The sequence below is a fragment of the Lithobates pipiens genome, unplaced genomic scaffold (genome assembly GCF_037356315.1).
Source record: "Lithobates pipiens isolate NorthernLeopardFrog02 unplaced genomic scaffold, aLitPip1_a1.2 Scaffold_22, whole genome shotgun sequence".
Classification (NCBI taxonomy): Eukaryota; Metazoa; Chordata; class Amphibia; order Anura; family Ranidae; genus Lithobates; species Lithobates pipiens.
In genome coordinates, this window is record NW_027507784.1 from 123241168 (window position 1) to 123257709 (window position 16542).

A 16542-nucleotide genomic window follows, 5' to 3' on the forward strand; every position below is an offset into this window, starting at 1 on the left:
AAAAAGAAAAATAAACTTATGAGCAGAGCTGTATCTCTCTCTATAAAAAAAAATTATTAAATATCTAAAATATTATATATATATATATATATATATATATATATATATATATATATATATATATATATATATATATATATAATATATATATATATATAATTTATATATATATATATATATAAATAATAATTTTCAAAATTTTATAACCTAAAACAAAGAAAAACGTGGGTGTTTTTTTTTTTTTTTTTTTTCCCCAAAAATGTTTTGGTGTTCATTTAGCAAAAGATACAAAAATCCAGTGGTGATTAAACACCACCCAAAGAAAGCTCTGTTAATGTTAAAAATTTCATGGTTACAGTGTTGCATGACCGTGCAATTGCCATTCAAAGTGCGACAGCTGAAAATTGGCCTGGGCAAGAAGAGGGTGAAAGCACCCAGTATTCAAGTGCTTAAGGTCAGAGACTTTCCACAATGACATTCCATTAAATTTCTAGGCCTTCATACCATTCAGTCAGTTTCATTTGAAACCTCTCTAGCGCAAAATCTTGTTGAGCTGGAACAAGCCCGCTCCTTCTCTCTACATGCCTATGTTCCTTTCCGGTGTTCTGCCGTATAGTGTCCGGCCATCATATAGCGTCCGCCCCGTACTGCGCATGCGCAGTACGGAGCAGACGAAGCGTCGGAATATTTCCGAAGCTGAACGGCGCCTGCGCCGTGAGTGGAGGTGGTAGCCCCACCATCCAAGCGGACATAGGGTTGTGAGTATTAAAGGGCCCCTCGCGGGCGAGCTTCGCTCGCCAAGCTTCGGGCTCGGCCTCGCTGCGCTCGGCTTTTTTTTTTTATTCCTACTCTATGTCCACTTGGATAGTGGGGATAGAACCTGGACTCAGGCGCCGTTCATCCTCGGCAATTTTCGGAATCTGTGTTGCTGTGTACTGCGCATGCGCAGTACACAGCAGACACTATCCGATGGAGGACGTTATTAGACAAGACACCGGCAAAGCAAGGAAATGCTAACTTGGACACCTCCACTTCAGCCTTAACAGTAAGGAAATCTTCCCTTCCTTAACACTGGAAAGTTAAAACAGATGCCAGTCTTTAAGACTTGGGGGGGGGGGGGGGGGGGGTTCCAGTCCCTCATAGTTCAGAGAACTTAACTTTGTCACCAGTGGAAGCCAATCCCCCATTGACATACTGGAGCTCAGAGCAGTAAAGATGGGTCTGCGACACTAGACCTCCTCTTCTGGAAGGACACACAATCAAGGCTTAGCCTACATCACTCATCAAGGTGGCACCAGGATTTATGTAGTCTTAGAGGTAAGTAACCTAGATAATCCCAGGGATGGAGATTCGCTGTCCAGTGGTTTCTGCAGTCAAAATCCCAGGAGTGAACAGCAGGAAAGTGTATGTATTACCTCAGCCACCACTGCCTGCATCAAAAGAAATGGGCCCTTCATCCAGACATCTTCCACCTGATATGTCAGAAATGGGGGACCCTGGATGCGGAATCTTGGCCTCCAAATTCAACCGTAAACTACCTGTGTTTGTGGCCAGGAGGATTCATTGCACCAAACTGGCCCAGAAGAACCTAGAACACAGACACTCATACTAGAAGACAATCCCTGGCCTCATTTCAAGCAGGTCAGACCTGCTATCTCAGGGCCCTCTTTTTCATTCTGCTTCCCAATCTCTAACTTTAACAGTGTGGCTGTTGAAGCTCCGGTCCTAAAATGGAATTCCTGCCTAACATGAACTGTTTAAAAATGTCCCCTCCCCCTCCTGCTACTCATTCTGCCTAAACTGTGTAAAAAAGATGTGTATACTTACCCATTTCTAGTCTACTCCAGTCCAATCACATGATCCCATGTCATTGATATGCAACTGTAAGGGAGAAGCGGGAGAGCTCAACACCTGGGAATTCCAGGAGCAGTGATGTTACTTGTAGTCTCCCATGTCCAAGTCAGTATTGCCACACTTCCTTCCCCTGCAGCAGCTGCTGAATGATATGTGGAAGCCAGAGCTGCGGCTCGTGATTGGACTGGAGTGGCCTAAAAACTTAGTATAGCCATCTTTTTTCTTTTTAAGTTAGGCAGCTTAGGTAGCAGGAAGGGGGGAGGGAACATTTTTAAACATAGCGTTAGGCGGGAATTCTACTTTCAGAGACAGAGGGGTCTCTGAGTGCCATTCCTACCTTTTCTAAAATCTAGTAAAGCCTCTTCCGGAAAGATCTACTATCGCACCTGGAAATCTTTCGTTGCCTGGTGTGAACACAGGCACTTTAATTCCAGAGATTTCTTTGTGTGCTCACATTCTGTCCTTTTTTACAATCTGGTCTTGGCCAGAACTCTGCTTTAAGCACTTAAGGTGTTTCTCTAGTCAGGCCCCACCTTGCAGCACCCCGTTGCAGACTCCCCTTGCAACATCCTGTGCTTCCTTATGATCTCAACTTGAGTCTCCCCCGAGAGAAACCACCCTTTGAACCATCAGGAATGTTCTTCTAGATGACCTCTCCTGAGGTCTCCGCATTGTCTCTTCTGCAAAAAAGGTGCTGCCTGCTAAGTTTTTGAAAGCTGGACTTTAAGCCCCTTTCACACTGTTCTGCTTCATTGTGGCGCGCTCGTCCCCCGATGTCCTTTCCACCATTCAGCCTGGCCGCTAATTTGGCTGGAGTGGATGGATGGAAAGCAGCACAGCCATTGGCTCGCGCTGCTGTCAATCACATCCACTGACACGGAGCGCCGGGGGGCGGGGCCGTGTGATACAGCAAGCGGCTATAGCCACCGGCTGTATCACGGGAGCGCGCCCGCAGATGCTTCTCACCATGCGAGGGAGCTCGCATGAACGTGAGAAGCACCTGCAGGAGGAAGCCGAGACAGCCGCCGAGGGACCCCAGAAGAGCAGGTTTGGGGCCACTCTGTGCAAAACGAGCTACACAGTGGAGGTAAGTATAACATGTTTATTTAAAAAAAAAAAAAAAAAAAAAAATTCACTTTACAATCCCTTTAATTGTCAATAAACAAACTAAAGAGGGCTCCCAAGAATTGGATGCTTGAGATCTGTGTCCAGAACATCCATCCATATGCCAACGGCAGGCCTTCAGATGCCCATCACCTCCTTTACTACAGAACCCTTCCAATGCAAAGTATTCTAGTTTAACATCCAAACATTTTTTATTATTACTTAGCCAAGTGGTTTATTTAAAATACAATACTATTAAAATACTAATGATCACTCTTCCCTCCTAAACTATTGAAACTTCTATATTTTAAAACTACAGGTTAATAATTGGGTTTATGCTATAAAAAGATGCACCTCCTCTATTTAAAGTTGGAGCATGTATGCAACTATTACCATTTCGGCAGTGGCATGTAAATGTTTTTCCAGTTCAGACCTTTAAGATTTTTTATATGTAAATCCAAATGAAATCTGCTTATTTTCATATAACACTATTAGATCTTGAAAAGTCTATCAGTAATTTAAACTCCTGCAGATCATTGTATGGATAACACCAGCCTCCAATGTATACCGTAAACAGAAAGAACCAAAAAAATAAATAAATAAATGGAATATAATTTTTTTTATTTCCCCAGAGAATGGAAGCTGAAACTTAAAGAAGTCCAGCCAAAGCTCGTTGAGATGGCTGCTCCCCACCCCTCCACAGCTCAGCGCTCCAATGAGCGTGGAGGGATGTGAGCAGAGAGCTGTGATCGACAGTCTACTGCTCTCCACTTACGAAGCTCTGAAAACTGAGTGATCGATGGTGTTCAATTGCTTGGTTTTCAGTGCAGAGGCGCCCAGGGACAGATGCAGCATCGGACTGATGCTGCATCCACCTAGGTAAGTATGAATCTGCAAAAAAAAAAAAAAGAAACCCATGCTTCTATTTTAAAGGCTAGGGTCAGCTTTTTAAATAAAAAAAAAAAAATGCACACGTTTGCAAGAAAATTAAGTGCATTTTTTTCCGCAGGAGCCTGCAAAGCATTACACCTGTGATCAGGGGATTGTGGGTGCAGTGTCAGGCTCCTTCGTCTAGCTCCCTCTGCCCATACCTCTGTAAGGGCTTTCATTTGATCTGGAGGGAGAAATAAAGTGCCCTGATTACTGCACTCCTAGTATATTGAGAACTACAAATCTGTCGGGGGGGGGGGGGGCAGTGTGAGGGAGGAGGGGAGGCATTTGCACCATGTTACATCCAAAGTACAGGCGTAACATGATGCAAAAGGTGAACTTGTCCTTTAACTGGTCACCATGAGCATCACCTTTTTATTTTATTTTTTCCTAGGGACATTAAGTTTAGGTTTTATGTGAAGGTAAGTTTTTTTGTTCAGGTTACTTTTTAGATTTAGTTTTGTCTACAGTCTGTGTTACAGTATCAGGCATCCAATGAGATCTGCTGTGGAGTTTTTTTATTTCTTGAATAATGTGCCCAGCTGCTCAATTACAGCATTTAACGTATCTTAAATAAAAGGCATGAATAGCCAATAATGAACATAGTGAATTTTTTGTTCTTCTTTTAGACATTTTTCAAGATGGCATCAATGAAACGAGTTCTGAATGTTATGATTAGGCAGGATTCACTGACATCCTATTCCTATGTACAGGACATTCATTTTGCCGCCTTATCCTTTAACCCTTTCCCTTTTCACTTCTTTGATTTTAAAGAATTTCCAGATTTGCCATTTGCTTACTTTGGCATTTGTTTTAAGCGGGTCTCTACTTTTTATGTGATGATGAAAATGAGTTTTAAAGTGATTGTAAACTGGTTGTAGCTCATTATGTATTACTTACCTTAGATCAAAGCCCCTGCAGCAGTCCTCATTCACCGATGCGGCCTGCGACAATGCTCACGGAGTTACTTCCAGGTATCGCGGGCTCCGGCACATCGATGACGTCACTCCCGCACATTCGCATGGGAGCCGCCGATAACGGCACAGTCTAACTGAAGCGTCGGCATATGCAGATACAGGGGATATCTCCTAAACTGTGCAGGCTTAGGAGATATCCAGGTAAGCCTTATTATAGGCTTTACTTGTAGCAAAAAGTGGTTGTAAAGGGTTTACAACCACTTTAATGGTCTGTATGCATCCCCCAAAATAACCATTGCTTTCAGTATTGCGTGGCATTGAAATTGAGGTGGAACATTGCTCAATTTACTAAGGCTAGGTTCCTACTATAGCTAGGCTTACACTATGTCAGACCTGGATGCACAATGCTCTTGTGTCGGTTTCTGTTCCTACATACCTTTAAAAGTCAGTTGTGCAGTTGTGTCTGTACAGCCAATACATTTCCATTAATGTACTATTTTGTCATGCATCATTATTTTATTCCTCTTTAATATTATTACATACATATTATTACAGCACGACCTTAAATGGCTCCTTTTCCTACCTATCCATAGACACCTATTGCAACATGCATATATCATTAGTCTAAAGTGATTATTTCAAGGTGTGATAACCTGTGTGGTAATCTTTGTGAACTGAGTTTTTTACATTGATTTTATCATAACTGTCTTACAATATCACAGTGTTAGCTGAATTGTTAAAAGCACCTGTAGTAGTAAAAACACCACTACTTTCCGAGCATTCTAAATTAAAGTATGTCATGCACCTTTGTGAACTGAGCCTTTAGAGATGGAAGCAGTGCAAGGTGCAATATTAAGAAGAAAATGGTCAAACAATGGAAAGAAAGCTTTGTGAATTGAGCCTGTTTTCTCATATCCTGTTATGTCTCAGGTAGAGATTAACGGTCCTCTAGTAATTAGTTGTCATTTGTCTTCTGTCACATTCAAGCAGCATGTTTGTTTCTCTGAAACTCCAGGGTGCTGGGCATCATTTCCTAGAGGTGACGGGGAAACCTATATTGTGGGTTCTTGTCCATATTTCAAGGAATGGCATGAAATATGTTGATGCTCAATTCCAACTTGAGTGAAAAACAAGCAAATGGATCCACCAGCAGCCCATAAAAATAAAAAGCAGCTCCATATGTTCTACCTAGCTCCTCTCCAGCTCTGTCCTCCACAGACTCACCTGACAACCAACCACCAGGTCCCTGCCAGGTTTAGTGATGCATGCCATTATACCCACTTTCTGTGAGTCCAGGAAAGTATGGCACCACCCCTTGCCCAGGACTTCCATCATTGCCTGATGCTACTTTTTTATGATCAATCCACCGCTGGAGGAAGATGATGATGAATAAGACATCACTGGACCAAAGAAACCTGAATAAAAAGTTATGTATAGAGAATTTTCTTTTTAAGGTTGTAGGGGTGCAACAAAGCTTGTTTACAAACAGAATTTTGCTTGAGCCCTGCAGTATGATTCACACCCTCCTATCAGTCTGCAACATGTGATGAGCCCAACCAAGAAGCCAGACTGTTTGTCAGCAGTTCCAGCTTTCCCTGTATATTTTTAGGGCACATACACAAAAAGATCCAAAAATATTGTTAATCATGTCCTTTAGTAAATTTTCCATAGGCACACACTGTAAAATGACAGCTCAATGACAACAGTAGGTCACTTTTTAGTTTGTGACAGACATGCCTGGTGTGAGCAACATTTCCTTTTGAATGTCTCCCACATTAAGGTCCAGAGAGTATTGAGCTACACATCTGGCCTTCCAAGCTAGTGTTCAAACAATGATACTAACACAAACTATACCATATGCACATGGTGGCTCCTGAATTTCAGAGAGCCTGCCTTCTGAACTACAGAGGTGCTGAGAGGAAGTTTCAGGAGGCAGTACAGGGATCACTGCCTGCAGCTAGCATGGTACCTTGGGATGTGTAGTCCTCTAACCAAAACATTCCATAGAGGAGAAACCTCAAAGTGTGTAGGGAATCCAGGACTTTGATTAAAGTCAAATTGATTAAATTATTGTCAAAATAACTATTGTTTGTATTTCTATTTCATTTCTGTCCATATAAAATGAAAGTGTGTATAGTGACTACAGATTTCCTTTTAATATACGAGAAGTTTCTCTTAAACCCATCTAAGGCTATTGTTTACATCTTTATTCTCTTCTAACAAATGGACAGACATTTGTGAATATTCAGCTCAGCAGATGTGTGCAGTTTCTGCCTATGGTTACATCATCTGTTGTGCTCTTTGCCACTGTAATGTATCCGTTTCAAAGCAAAGCAACAGCCTGTCCTTGAACAGAGCACGGCTTTGTGTGCTCTTTAGCAAAAAATAAATAAATAAAAAATATATGTGTGTGTGTAATATAAATATATATATATATATATATATATATATAAAGATTTCACGTGATTTTTTTGACACACATGGTTTAGATATAAGTAGAAATCTACAGTTTTATTTTTGGCCATTGCTTTGTAGCATTTATGCATTAGCTTGCTCTCACATCTTATTGCATGCCAGCTGTGTCCTATATATGAAAAGCTTCTTTTTGCATTACAAAGCAGGTTGTATTTTGATGCAAGGCTTATTAAAATGCCATCACGGTGCACGTGATGTCCAGTCTGTGGGGAACTCTATAAATAGCCCTGACTGAGCAGCAGTGTGTAGGAGCTTCCGCCAGAGATGCAGAGATTACTGCCTTCAGAAAATGAGTGTTTATTACTTCCCACTGAGGATAGAAGCTGACAGGAGGCAGTTTCACTAGCAGACAGGTGGTTTTGGCTTGTGTCCTGTTTTTAGTGGTCATCATTAAATGCATTTTCTTTGTTATGTTAGTATTCATGGTTGGCTTTGTACCTATTAATATCCCTTTCCTTTTGCAAAAATAGCTTGCATTTGAAGCAATATTTTTTTTTTGTTCTGAGCCTGGCTAGATGTAAACAGATCTCTGAGTGTGTTGGAAAGCTAGTGATCTGACCATCATTTGAAAGCTTGAAGACCTGTGTGATATTTCTCCCCATTTCGGGTTACCTTTGTGATGTCAAGGAAATAGGGTATTCTTGTTCTCCTAAATTTCTGACCATTTGAATATTTCAAAGGATATCAGAATCTGTGCAGCAAAACTCATTCATTCTTCCAAAATATTGCAGGCAGGGCTTGAACTAGTTGCATCTTTTGTAGGCACTGGTCTGTTGGTGGGCAGCCAATGAAATACATTATTAGGAATTCCAATGTTCTTGAAGCCAAGACAGTGATGACACAATCTTTTAAAGTGATTGTAAAGAGTTTTTTTTTTTTTTATTTAAGTTAAAATAAAAAAAAGATGTTTATACTTCTTAAAAAAAAAAAAAAAAAAAAAAAAAGACAATGAAAAAGACATAAAGTATGGGCAGAGTTACTTAGTGTAGCCCAAGCAGGGGCTTCTGCCCTAAAAAGATAGCAAGGTATGAGGAAAGCAGTAGTGTACAAGTGAAAAAAAAATGACAAGCTAAAAAAAAAAATAATGGTGGTGTAAGGCTCAAGCACAAGATAAAACTATTAATGAAAATCTATACCCATTTGGATACCCACATCACTTAAGATAATGCCATGTGGACTTTTAGGAATCTGGTGTTGTAGTTGAGGTGTTATCCAACCAACATGACCGGACTTTATTAAACTTAGTCGGCAATGATATTGCAGATCTTACAAGACAGGAAGGTAGAAGTTGTCACTAGATCTATGTTCATGGTCATAGAATGCTTAATGCATCTGGTTTTAACAATGGCATGTTTCAATTAACCGTGTGGGCAAAACCCTTAAGCAAGGGTCTAGTAGAGAAACATGTTTCACATGTTTTATATGGATTTAGCCTTGCAGCTGGTACAGGGCTTGAATTATATTTGTGATAGGGAACTGGATTCAGGATTTTTGGTCTATAGACCTTTGGCTATGGATATTTGCACATTGCTATGGCTGAAGTGTTGGGTCCCTCAAACCGCTTATCCAAATGTGCAAGTAGGCCGTTACATATTAGCCATTCACAAGGGATTCTACTTTTTTGATGCACCGTATATTTTACAAGATGGATGTGGCAGCATTGCCTGATATCAGTTTTGGACATAAGGTTTGCAAGCGGCAGTCTGTCTGCATTGTATTTTTTGTTTCTCCTGATTTCTTATTTTATTTTTTTGCCCACCCTGTCGTGGCAATACTTTGTGTTGTCCCAGTAGGTGATGATCTAAAGTGGAGCTGTCCTACACAATAGTTTTTAAATGTTTTGTTTTTGTATTGTTCTGTTATTTTACTGAGGTTATTTCATGGTGTGTGGGTTTTTTTTTTTAATTGTACCTATCTTCCTATTCTTGCAGGTAGCACTATACCCAATAGGTGTTTTTTTTTTTGTTTGTTTTTTTTTTTATTTTATTTTTTTAAACCAAGCACCAGAGAAGGGGATTGTGAATACAAAAAATCCTGCGGACTTGTGAACCTTGGTTTTGAAGCTGAACACTTCCTGGAAGTGTCAATTCCTACCCCTTCCTCTGCTGCTATGTACACACACACCGGGATCTTGCACACCTATTTGTTAGCAAATGCTAGGATTTCAGGAAAGATTAATGATTTATTATCTGTGTACTCAGTAGTAAGAGCAGATTTGGTGCACACACATATAAACAAAGTAGGAGCTTATTGTAATATGAAGGTGTCACTGTTGCCATTATTCAGAGTTCTGCTGTGTGCAAGCTCCTACTATCAGCCTCTTGGTCCTGTCATCCAGTAAATGAAAGGTTATTCAGAGACCCTCAAATATAAATAAATGAGGCATACTACAGCGTTTCATTTTAGTGACCACTTTGAGTCGTTCTGTGGCTGTTGATATCTCATCCAAAATGGCGGCACCCGACAGAAGTCTCAGACGTTTCAATATATTATCTTTTTAAATGTAAGGAGTTTAAATGCTCGAAACAAGGTTATGTAACCTATAACTTTAACATAATTTTATAAGAAGATTGTTGTGGATATCAATAGTATGAGGACAGAGTCTCTCTAAACATAAATATATCCTTTAAAGTTAAAACACTGCTGCATATACTATAGTAGTTAGTGGCACTCTGGTCTATACATGGTCGGTCTTTGCTTTGTGTAAAGGGTATCCTAGAGGTGCTATATTTTAGCCTTCATGCATACTTCCTGGTTTTATCTTTCCCACAATAGCTCTGAAGTCTCCTTATGCCAACTCCCCTAGATGGCTTTAAAGCCTTGTAAACAGCCTCTATTAAAAAAAAAAAAAAAAAAAAAACTCCCTGATATTACCCCACATCTAATAACTATGTTCAACAGCCTTAGCATAGTACACATGATCAGAAAATGGGACCAAAAACGCTGCTTTCAAAGTGACCCTACGATTGCGACAATTAATTCAGAATTAATCGATGGGATAAACACAAACGTTTTTTATTTTAATCGGTACAGTATTGGTTTGTAAAAACAAAAAAAGAACAGCAAGAACACACCTGCTTGGAAACAAAATAATACAATACAACACATTGCATCACTTCCAAAGTTGTATTCTGTTGTATGAGAATTTTCGTAAGTTTAATAACCTTTTCATTTTATATATTCGACACTCATTCGTCCGATATTCTCATTTTGTGTGTACGAGGCTTTAGGAATAGGGAGGGCCTCAAATTTGTTAAGGGCCACTATTGTTTTGCTTTCTAAGCCTGACAAGGACTCCCAATTCTGGGTCTACTAAATGAAGACCTAAAAATGCTGGCCAGGTTTCTTGCAAAACGCTTGAATAAGATCTTGCATAAGCTAATCCATAAAGGCCAAGTGTGCATTCTCCCTTCGACAGGAAGCTGACAACATCCATCGGCCAATCCTTCTCACTCAAAGCAACAGTCACAACAGATGATGTTGCTCCCTTTGGACCTCAGTAAAGCATTTGACACGCTTTCATACTGCTCTAATTCAGAGATCTGAGAGGCCCCCTCGTAGCATGGATCGGCTCTTAATAAAACGTGCCTTCTGTATCGGTCAGGTATTTCAGCTATGGCATACACTCATTTCCAATCTATAGAGGCACGCGATGGGTGCCTCTTGTCACCCCATGTGTTCATAATTGCTGTGGCACCCTAAGAGGCGCATAAAAGGTCTAGTGTAAACATAGCATGAGTGAACTTTGTGGGCAAGCCACATAAAACCAACAACAAATTGCTGGATGTCAAAAAAGGCATACGGCACTCTACTCGGTGAGACCAAAGTCTTACAAACACACATTGACCTGAGGATATGCCAATCAAAATACAGCTAAACAAAGAAAATGTAGTGACGCAAAAGTACCAAGAACTCCTTAGCCGCCCTATTCTCATCTTCTCAGCAGCTTTCTTATGGTTGTCTGCCAATTGTTTTTTTTTTTTTAACCTTTTTATTGTTGACACTACACTATGTTCTTTGCTCTGTGTTCCGCTGTTCCCCCCTGCTTTGCGTATATGGCAAAAATGCGCTATGTTTGCAGGCAACATTTTACTGTATGTCACTCCCCTCACACCACTTTACACAACGTGTTTTCTCTCTTACAAGGATTAATGTCTCATTTGGGTCTTCATGTAAACCAGACTAAATTGCATGCATTAAATGTGCCCTTATCAGAAGCCACATATATCTTCATACAGGCCAAATTGCAATTTCTGTGGTCCACTTTGATTCCATACTTGGGTGTTAATCTTGCCTCCTCTTGCCACTTATACGAAGCAAACTCCCCCCCCCCCCATCTTAAATCCCTTAACTACTTGGTCGCCTAGGGCTAGTGTCACATCTCATCTCTTGGATCACCTGCATGCATGCAGTTAAGTTCCTCCCTAAGCTCTTATACCTGTTTGTTCCATCCTATGTTCTTTGCTCCCTACACAGCGTCTCATCTTTAAGTTCATCTGGAGCTCCACAAGGCCTAGGTTGAATAGACCCTTGTTGTACAAGTCTAAGAGTAGGGGAGGCCTAGGGATCCCCAATATCTATTGCTGCAAAGCAGCATTATCTCAACTACATGTGGGTAAAGTAGCGTTTCTGCGAACCTTCATAGACGTGCTAGGTATCGACCTTATTCCCCTGTCCTCCATGCCCTGGGTTCCCACCTCATTATTCCCCTAACTTACACATTAGCAGTCTGGGACTCTAAGTATCCAGCCCACCTGTTGTACCCACATCTTCTAGAGCAGGGATATGCAACTAGCAGACCTCGAGCTATTGCAGAACTACAAGGTCCATGATGCGTAGAAAGACTGACAGCCACAAGCATGATACCCAGAGGCAGAGGCATGATGGAATCCTTAGTTTTGCAACAGCTGGAGGTCCACTAATTGCATATCCCTGTTCTAGAGCTATTCCTGATGGTGCAGCTAGGTCCTCACTATAATTTGTTCTCTTCTAAACATGTGAGGCATTCACTCTTTTCAACAGCTCAAGGACAACCACAATATATCAGACTCAGTTTCTATTATCTTCAAATTTACCATGTAATGAAATGCTTAACTAAAAACCATGACTGGCCTTGACCATGAAAGCTTTTGAATCTAGGGCCTAATTTCTTTGCTTTACTCATATGCAGCAATACAAATGTACAAATGCCAACATACTGCTCGAGATGGGAGTGTGATTTTGATACCACTCTTTTGAGGACTGGAACAAAACAAGGCAAGCTCTCTGTTTTTAAATTGTCAAGTATTGTGTTGGCTCTAGAGATTTTTCCTCAGTCATTTCCCCGGGATTGCTGCAGTCTTGCTAGAATTGCAAAGTGCCCCCCCCCCCCCACCCTCATTTCCTGCTTTCAGGGCAGCTCAGACCTGGAAAATATTAAGCACATTTGGTGGACGTGCCCCATCGTTTAAGCAGCTGTGGCTACGGGTATATGCTATGGTCAGTATGGTCCTCCATGTAAACTTGCATAACAATCCCTGGCAAGCAATTCTATACAAACCAAAAGGAAACGTTGGTCATCAAGCGCGTACGTTTATTACCCACATCTTTTTGGCTATGAAGCAGACCATAGCGAGGCAGTCAGTCACAAACCCTCACCTTTTGACGCGGTAAAGAGCCACACAGCTCTCTCATGAATCAGAAACTCACGTCGGTTCTTAGTGCATACAATACATTTTTGCACACTTGGCAGGCTTGGCTCAACCATTTTCCACCATCACAGCTAACTATAGCTATGGAATTTTAGCTTATGTGTTGCTGAGTTTATCACTATTAGGTGGGCCTCTGGGATATTCTTCCTTTTTCCTACTCGTTCTCTCTTCTTTCCCCCTGTTTCTGCTTTTGTTCTTTCTGTTTCTACTTTTTTGCTCTTTTTCCACTTTCTCCTTCCTCCTACTATTTTCTCAGACAAGCCCTTCTCTCACAGGTAACTGTGGGAAGGAAGCTATAGTAACCCCTTACTTACAAAATAACTGTTGGATAAAGATCCTTGAAGTTCAAATATGTTTGCCTTCCCAAGTGTCCTTTTGAGACATTACTTTGAAAATCCCTCTTGCTTTTCACACTTATACTGCTAGTAGACCTACTATTAGTAGTATCTACTACTAAACCTACTTCTCTGGTGATTAAACATCCACTACTGCCTGTTTAATGTTTCTGGGAGTGAGTTTATCGTGCATTGTCTCCTATTTCTGCTTGGTCTAAGATGACATATTTGCAATTTTGTACGACATGTGTCTTAACTTGTATGAGTACTATTTCTGATTTCTTTGAAAAAACAAAGTGAAAGAAGTCTACTTCTGCAGCAGACATCCAACCAGGAAGTAGATTTATGACATCACAAGATTACTGCCTGCAGGAGCTGACACATTAACATTGCCTTAGAGCTAAATTCCAGGCAGATCTGACAGACACAAACTAAATACATCACAAAATCTCCTTTCAGTCACAGGCTAGGGGACAGACAAGACCTGTAAGACCTGTTACCTAAAGAATAAGTTCACCTTTTGATACTGAAATGGTGTACTACCTCAAACACCCTCTGCATTCCCCTGATCCCCACTGCGCTTAGCTGCTGTAAATGCCATTGCCTACTCCGGCCACACCTTTGAAAAGGTGATTACCATAACCTAACCATACCATACGGGAGAAATTATTCATCTGGCTCCTCCTTTTATATAAACCCCCCATTGCGGGCTACCCATTTGGAGTGTCATTGGGAGGGATCCCTGGAGTTTATCCCCAAACCGGAGGTCGTATTTGCTGAGGCTGTATTCCCCTGGTGTATCACACCACAAGTTTGCTTGACTCATTAGGCGTACACCTGTTTGAGTTCAATCGTTTTGGTAAGCCTTTTACTTATTGGTGGTGGATCATCATACATCTGCAATTTCTTTGCACAACCTTCACTTCAAGTCACAATGATGTTTTGCTTATTCCTTGATGAACTTTGAATCACTTTAGAACATTTACTTCAACGTTATACTCTTCACTTGTTTTATTGGTTTCATTTGATCGTCTTACTCATTAGTTTTGTCATTTAGACATTACATTGAGTGAAAAATGTCCTTTTATGTTTGTGCTTTCAGCATTTAACACTTGCATATTGTAATTAATGTGTTTGTAATTACGGTACATTTGTTCATTTTGGTTTTCTCACCACCCAAGTGGTTCACATACAGTGAAAACTTGGCACAAATTTTTAGCCTCAGTGAATGCTGAGACAATTTATTAGCGATGCACTTATTTTTACACAATATTTTATTCTGGCCACTGGAATACATTTACGTTCATACGCACGTTTGTTTAAGTTACACATGCTTTATGTGTAAATTTATGCTCAGAAGCTCCTCTCTGAACATAGAGCATTATTTTATTTTTTTATGTCTCTTTATAAACTCTGCTTAAATATTGATGTGCATGGTCACATAGGCTAACATAGAACTTCATATAGACATAAAAATATGTGCTGTATGCCTGTAAATGCAGCGTTGTATATGCCTGTGTGTATGAGTCCAAATATTGCAGTGTTTTCCTTTTTAATGTAACTTTTCACATGACTTTCAAATCCCTACTGCCTTAGTGCAATTCATTTTTCTGGCTATTAACAAATATTGAATTCAGATATCTGCTGCATAAGGAGTGAGCAGTTCTTGTGATTGGGCCCAGTCATAGACTTGCACTTGCTCTCTCTTTGCAGTTTTAGGGAATAAAGGTTTTCAGTTGGTTTTAGGATTGCAACAGGTTGCATTTAAAAAGACAATCCTGCTTTGCTTTATATTGGTGTTATTTTTTAATCCCAAATTTTATGATTGACCTATAACCCCACCACACACACATATTTAGGCCTGTCTGTGTATCTGCTTTTCATTCATGCATACAACCCGAATGATTTATACCTTGTGCTTTGGGACCTGTATGTGTTTTCTGTTGACCATAAAGACTAGTTTATGAGATTGCTTTAATGAAGGTGTATTTGGCAGAATTTTGGAAGGATTGCTCTAATGCTCCACTGACCCTTGCATGTAGAATCCGAATAAAAGGCTCATGGCTTGTGCTTACTAGACAAGGTCTGAATGAACAGATTTTCCCATAGCAGCTTTCTTCATTTCTACCTCCTCCTCTTATGGCTTTATTACATTCCTGTCCTTTACACTGGATTTCTTTTCTTCTGTAGAGAGCTGTCTGTGAAGTCCTGGGAACGGCACGCTCTCCTTGCTCTACGTGTTTCTGCATTTTAATCTGTCGGCTCCCTGCGCCGTCTCTTTCTGGGCTATTTATAGCCTCCGCCTCCTGGGTTTTTATTCCAGTCGGCAGCTGCACCGTATTGTCATCAAACTGCCCCAGAATGAATAGCCTTTTCTGCTTCTTTTTCCTCCTTCTGCCTGAAGGCTCTCGTTTATCACAGGTCTCCCTTTCAAAACTCAAAACGAAGAAGATGTTTTATTAATTCCAAATTGGACCAGGCAGGTGTTTTACAGGCAAGGCATGAAAATTACATGTTGAATGAACGGATATCAGTCAGGGTCTCTGAATAGTCTCCTCAATTGTCTTCAGCCCAACATCAAATTGGGGCTTTTCACCCATGGAAAATCTGGTCTTACATATCGGTCCATTCGAGTTCATCTGTTCGAAAGACATTAACACTGGATCTTCTGTTCATGGATCGGCACCTGCACACAGCAGACAAGAGTTATGTACATTTCTGTTAGTGCACAGACACCATACAGTGTCTATACTCCAATGTTATGTCCTCAACAATCCTCCATTTTTCATAAGTGTTGCACTGTGTATTGTTTTTTTCATTATGTCTTTCATTTAGCTGATACAGACAGATTAAGACCATGGGTTGAATTTTACACCTTCTCTTTTCTCTCTGCAGATGGAATATCTGGTCGGGACCAACCAGTGGAGCTTATAACGCAGACTCGTGCCAAACACATGCCAAGCACTGGTGAGTTCATCCACCTGCATATCCATGCATTTGCATATCAACAGTGTGCAATGCTGTTAGAATTAAAGGTATACTTGTTTTCAGCAGTAGTCCTCAATCAGTGGCTTTTTAAAATAACTACAATGTGGCTTCCACATTGTCTTGTTGCACAGGGGGTCATTACTTGTCAACAAAACACTCTACTTGTATCTTACACATTAACCAACTATAAAGCCCATTATAGTAATATGGTGCCACAAAAATATTCAAAAGTTGTAAAAATTAAGGTGT

The 16542-nt window shown here is 40.5% G+C and overlaps 1 protein-coding gene across 3 annotated transcripts in view; it reads left to right on the forward strand.

Moving 5' to 3' along the window:
* Window positions 1-16542, forward strand: part of HDAC4 (histone deacetylase 4) — a 406345-nt gene that overhangs the window by 215162 nt on the left and 174641 nt on the right. For all 3 annotated transcript variants that reach the window (XM_077448198.1, XM_077448199.1, XM_077448200.1), the window contains one exon: window positions 16201-16272. In XM_077448198.1, the coding sequence (XP_077304324.1) occupies window positions 16201-16272 (72 nt within the window). The remainder of the gene's footprint in view (window positions 1-16200; window positions 16273-16542) is intronic.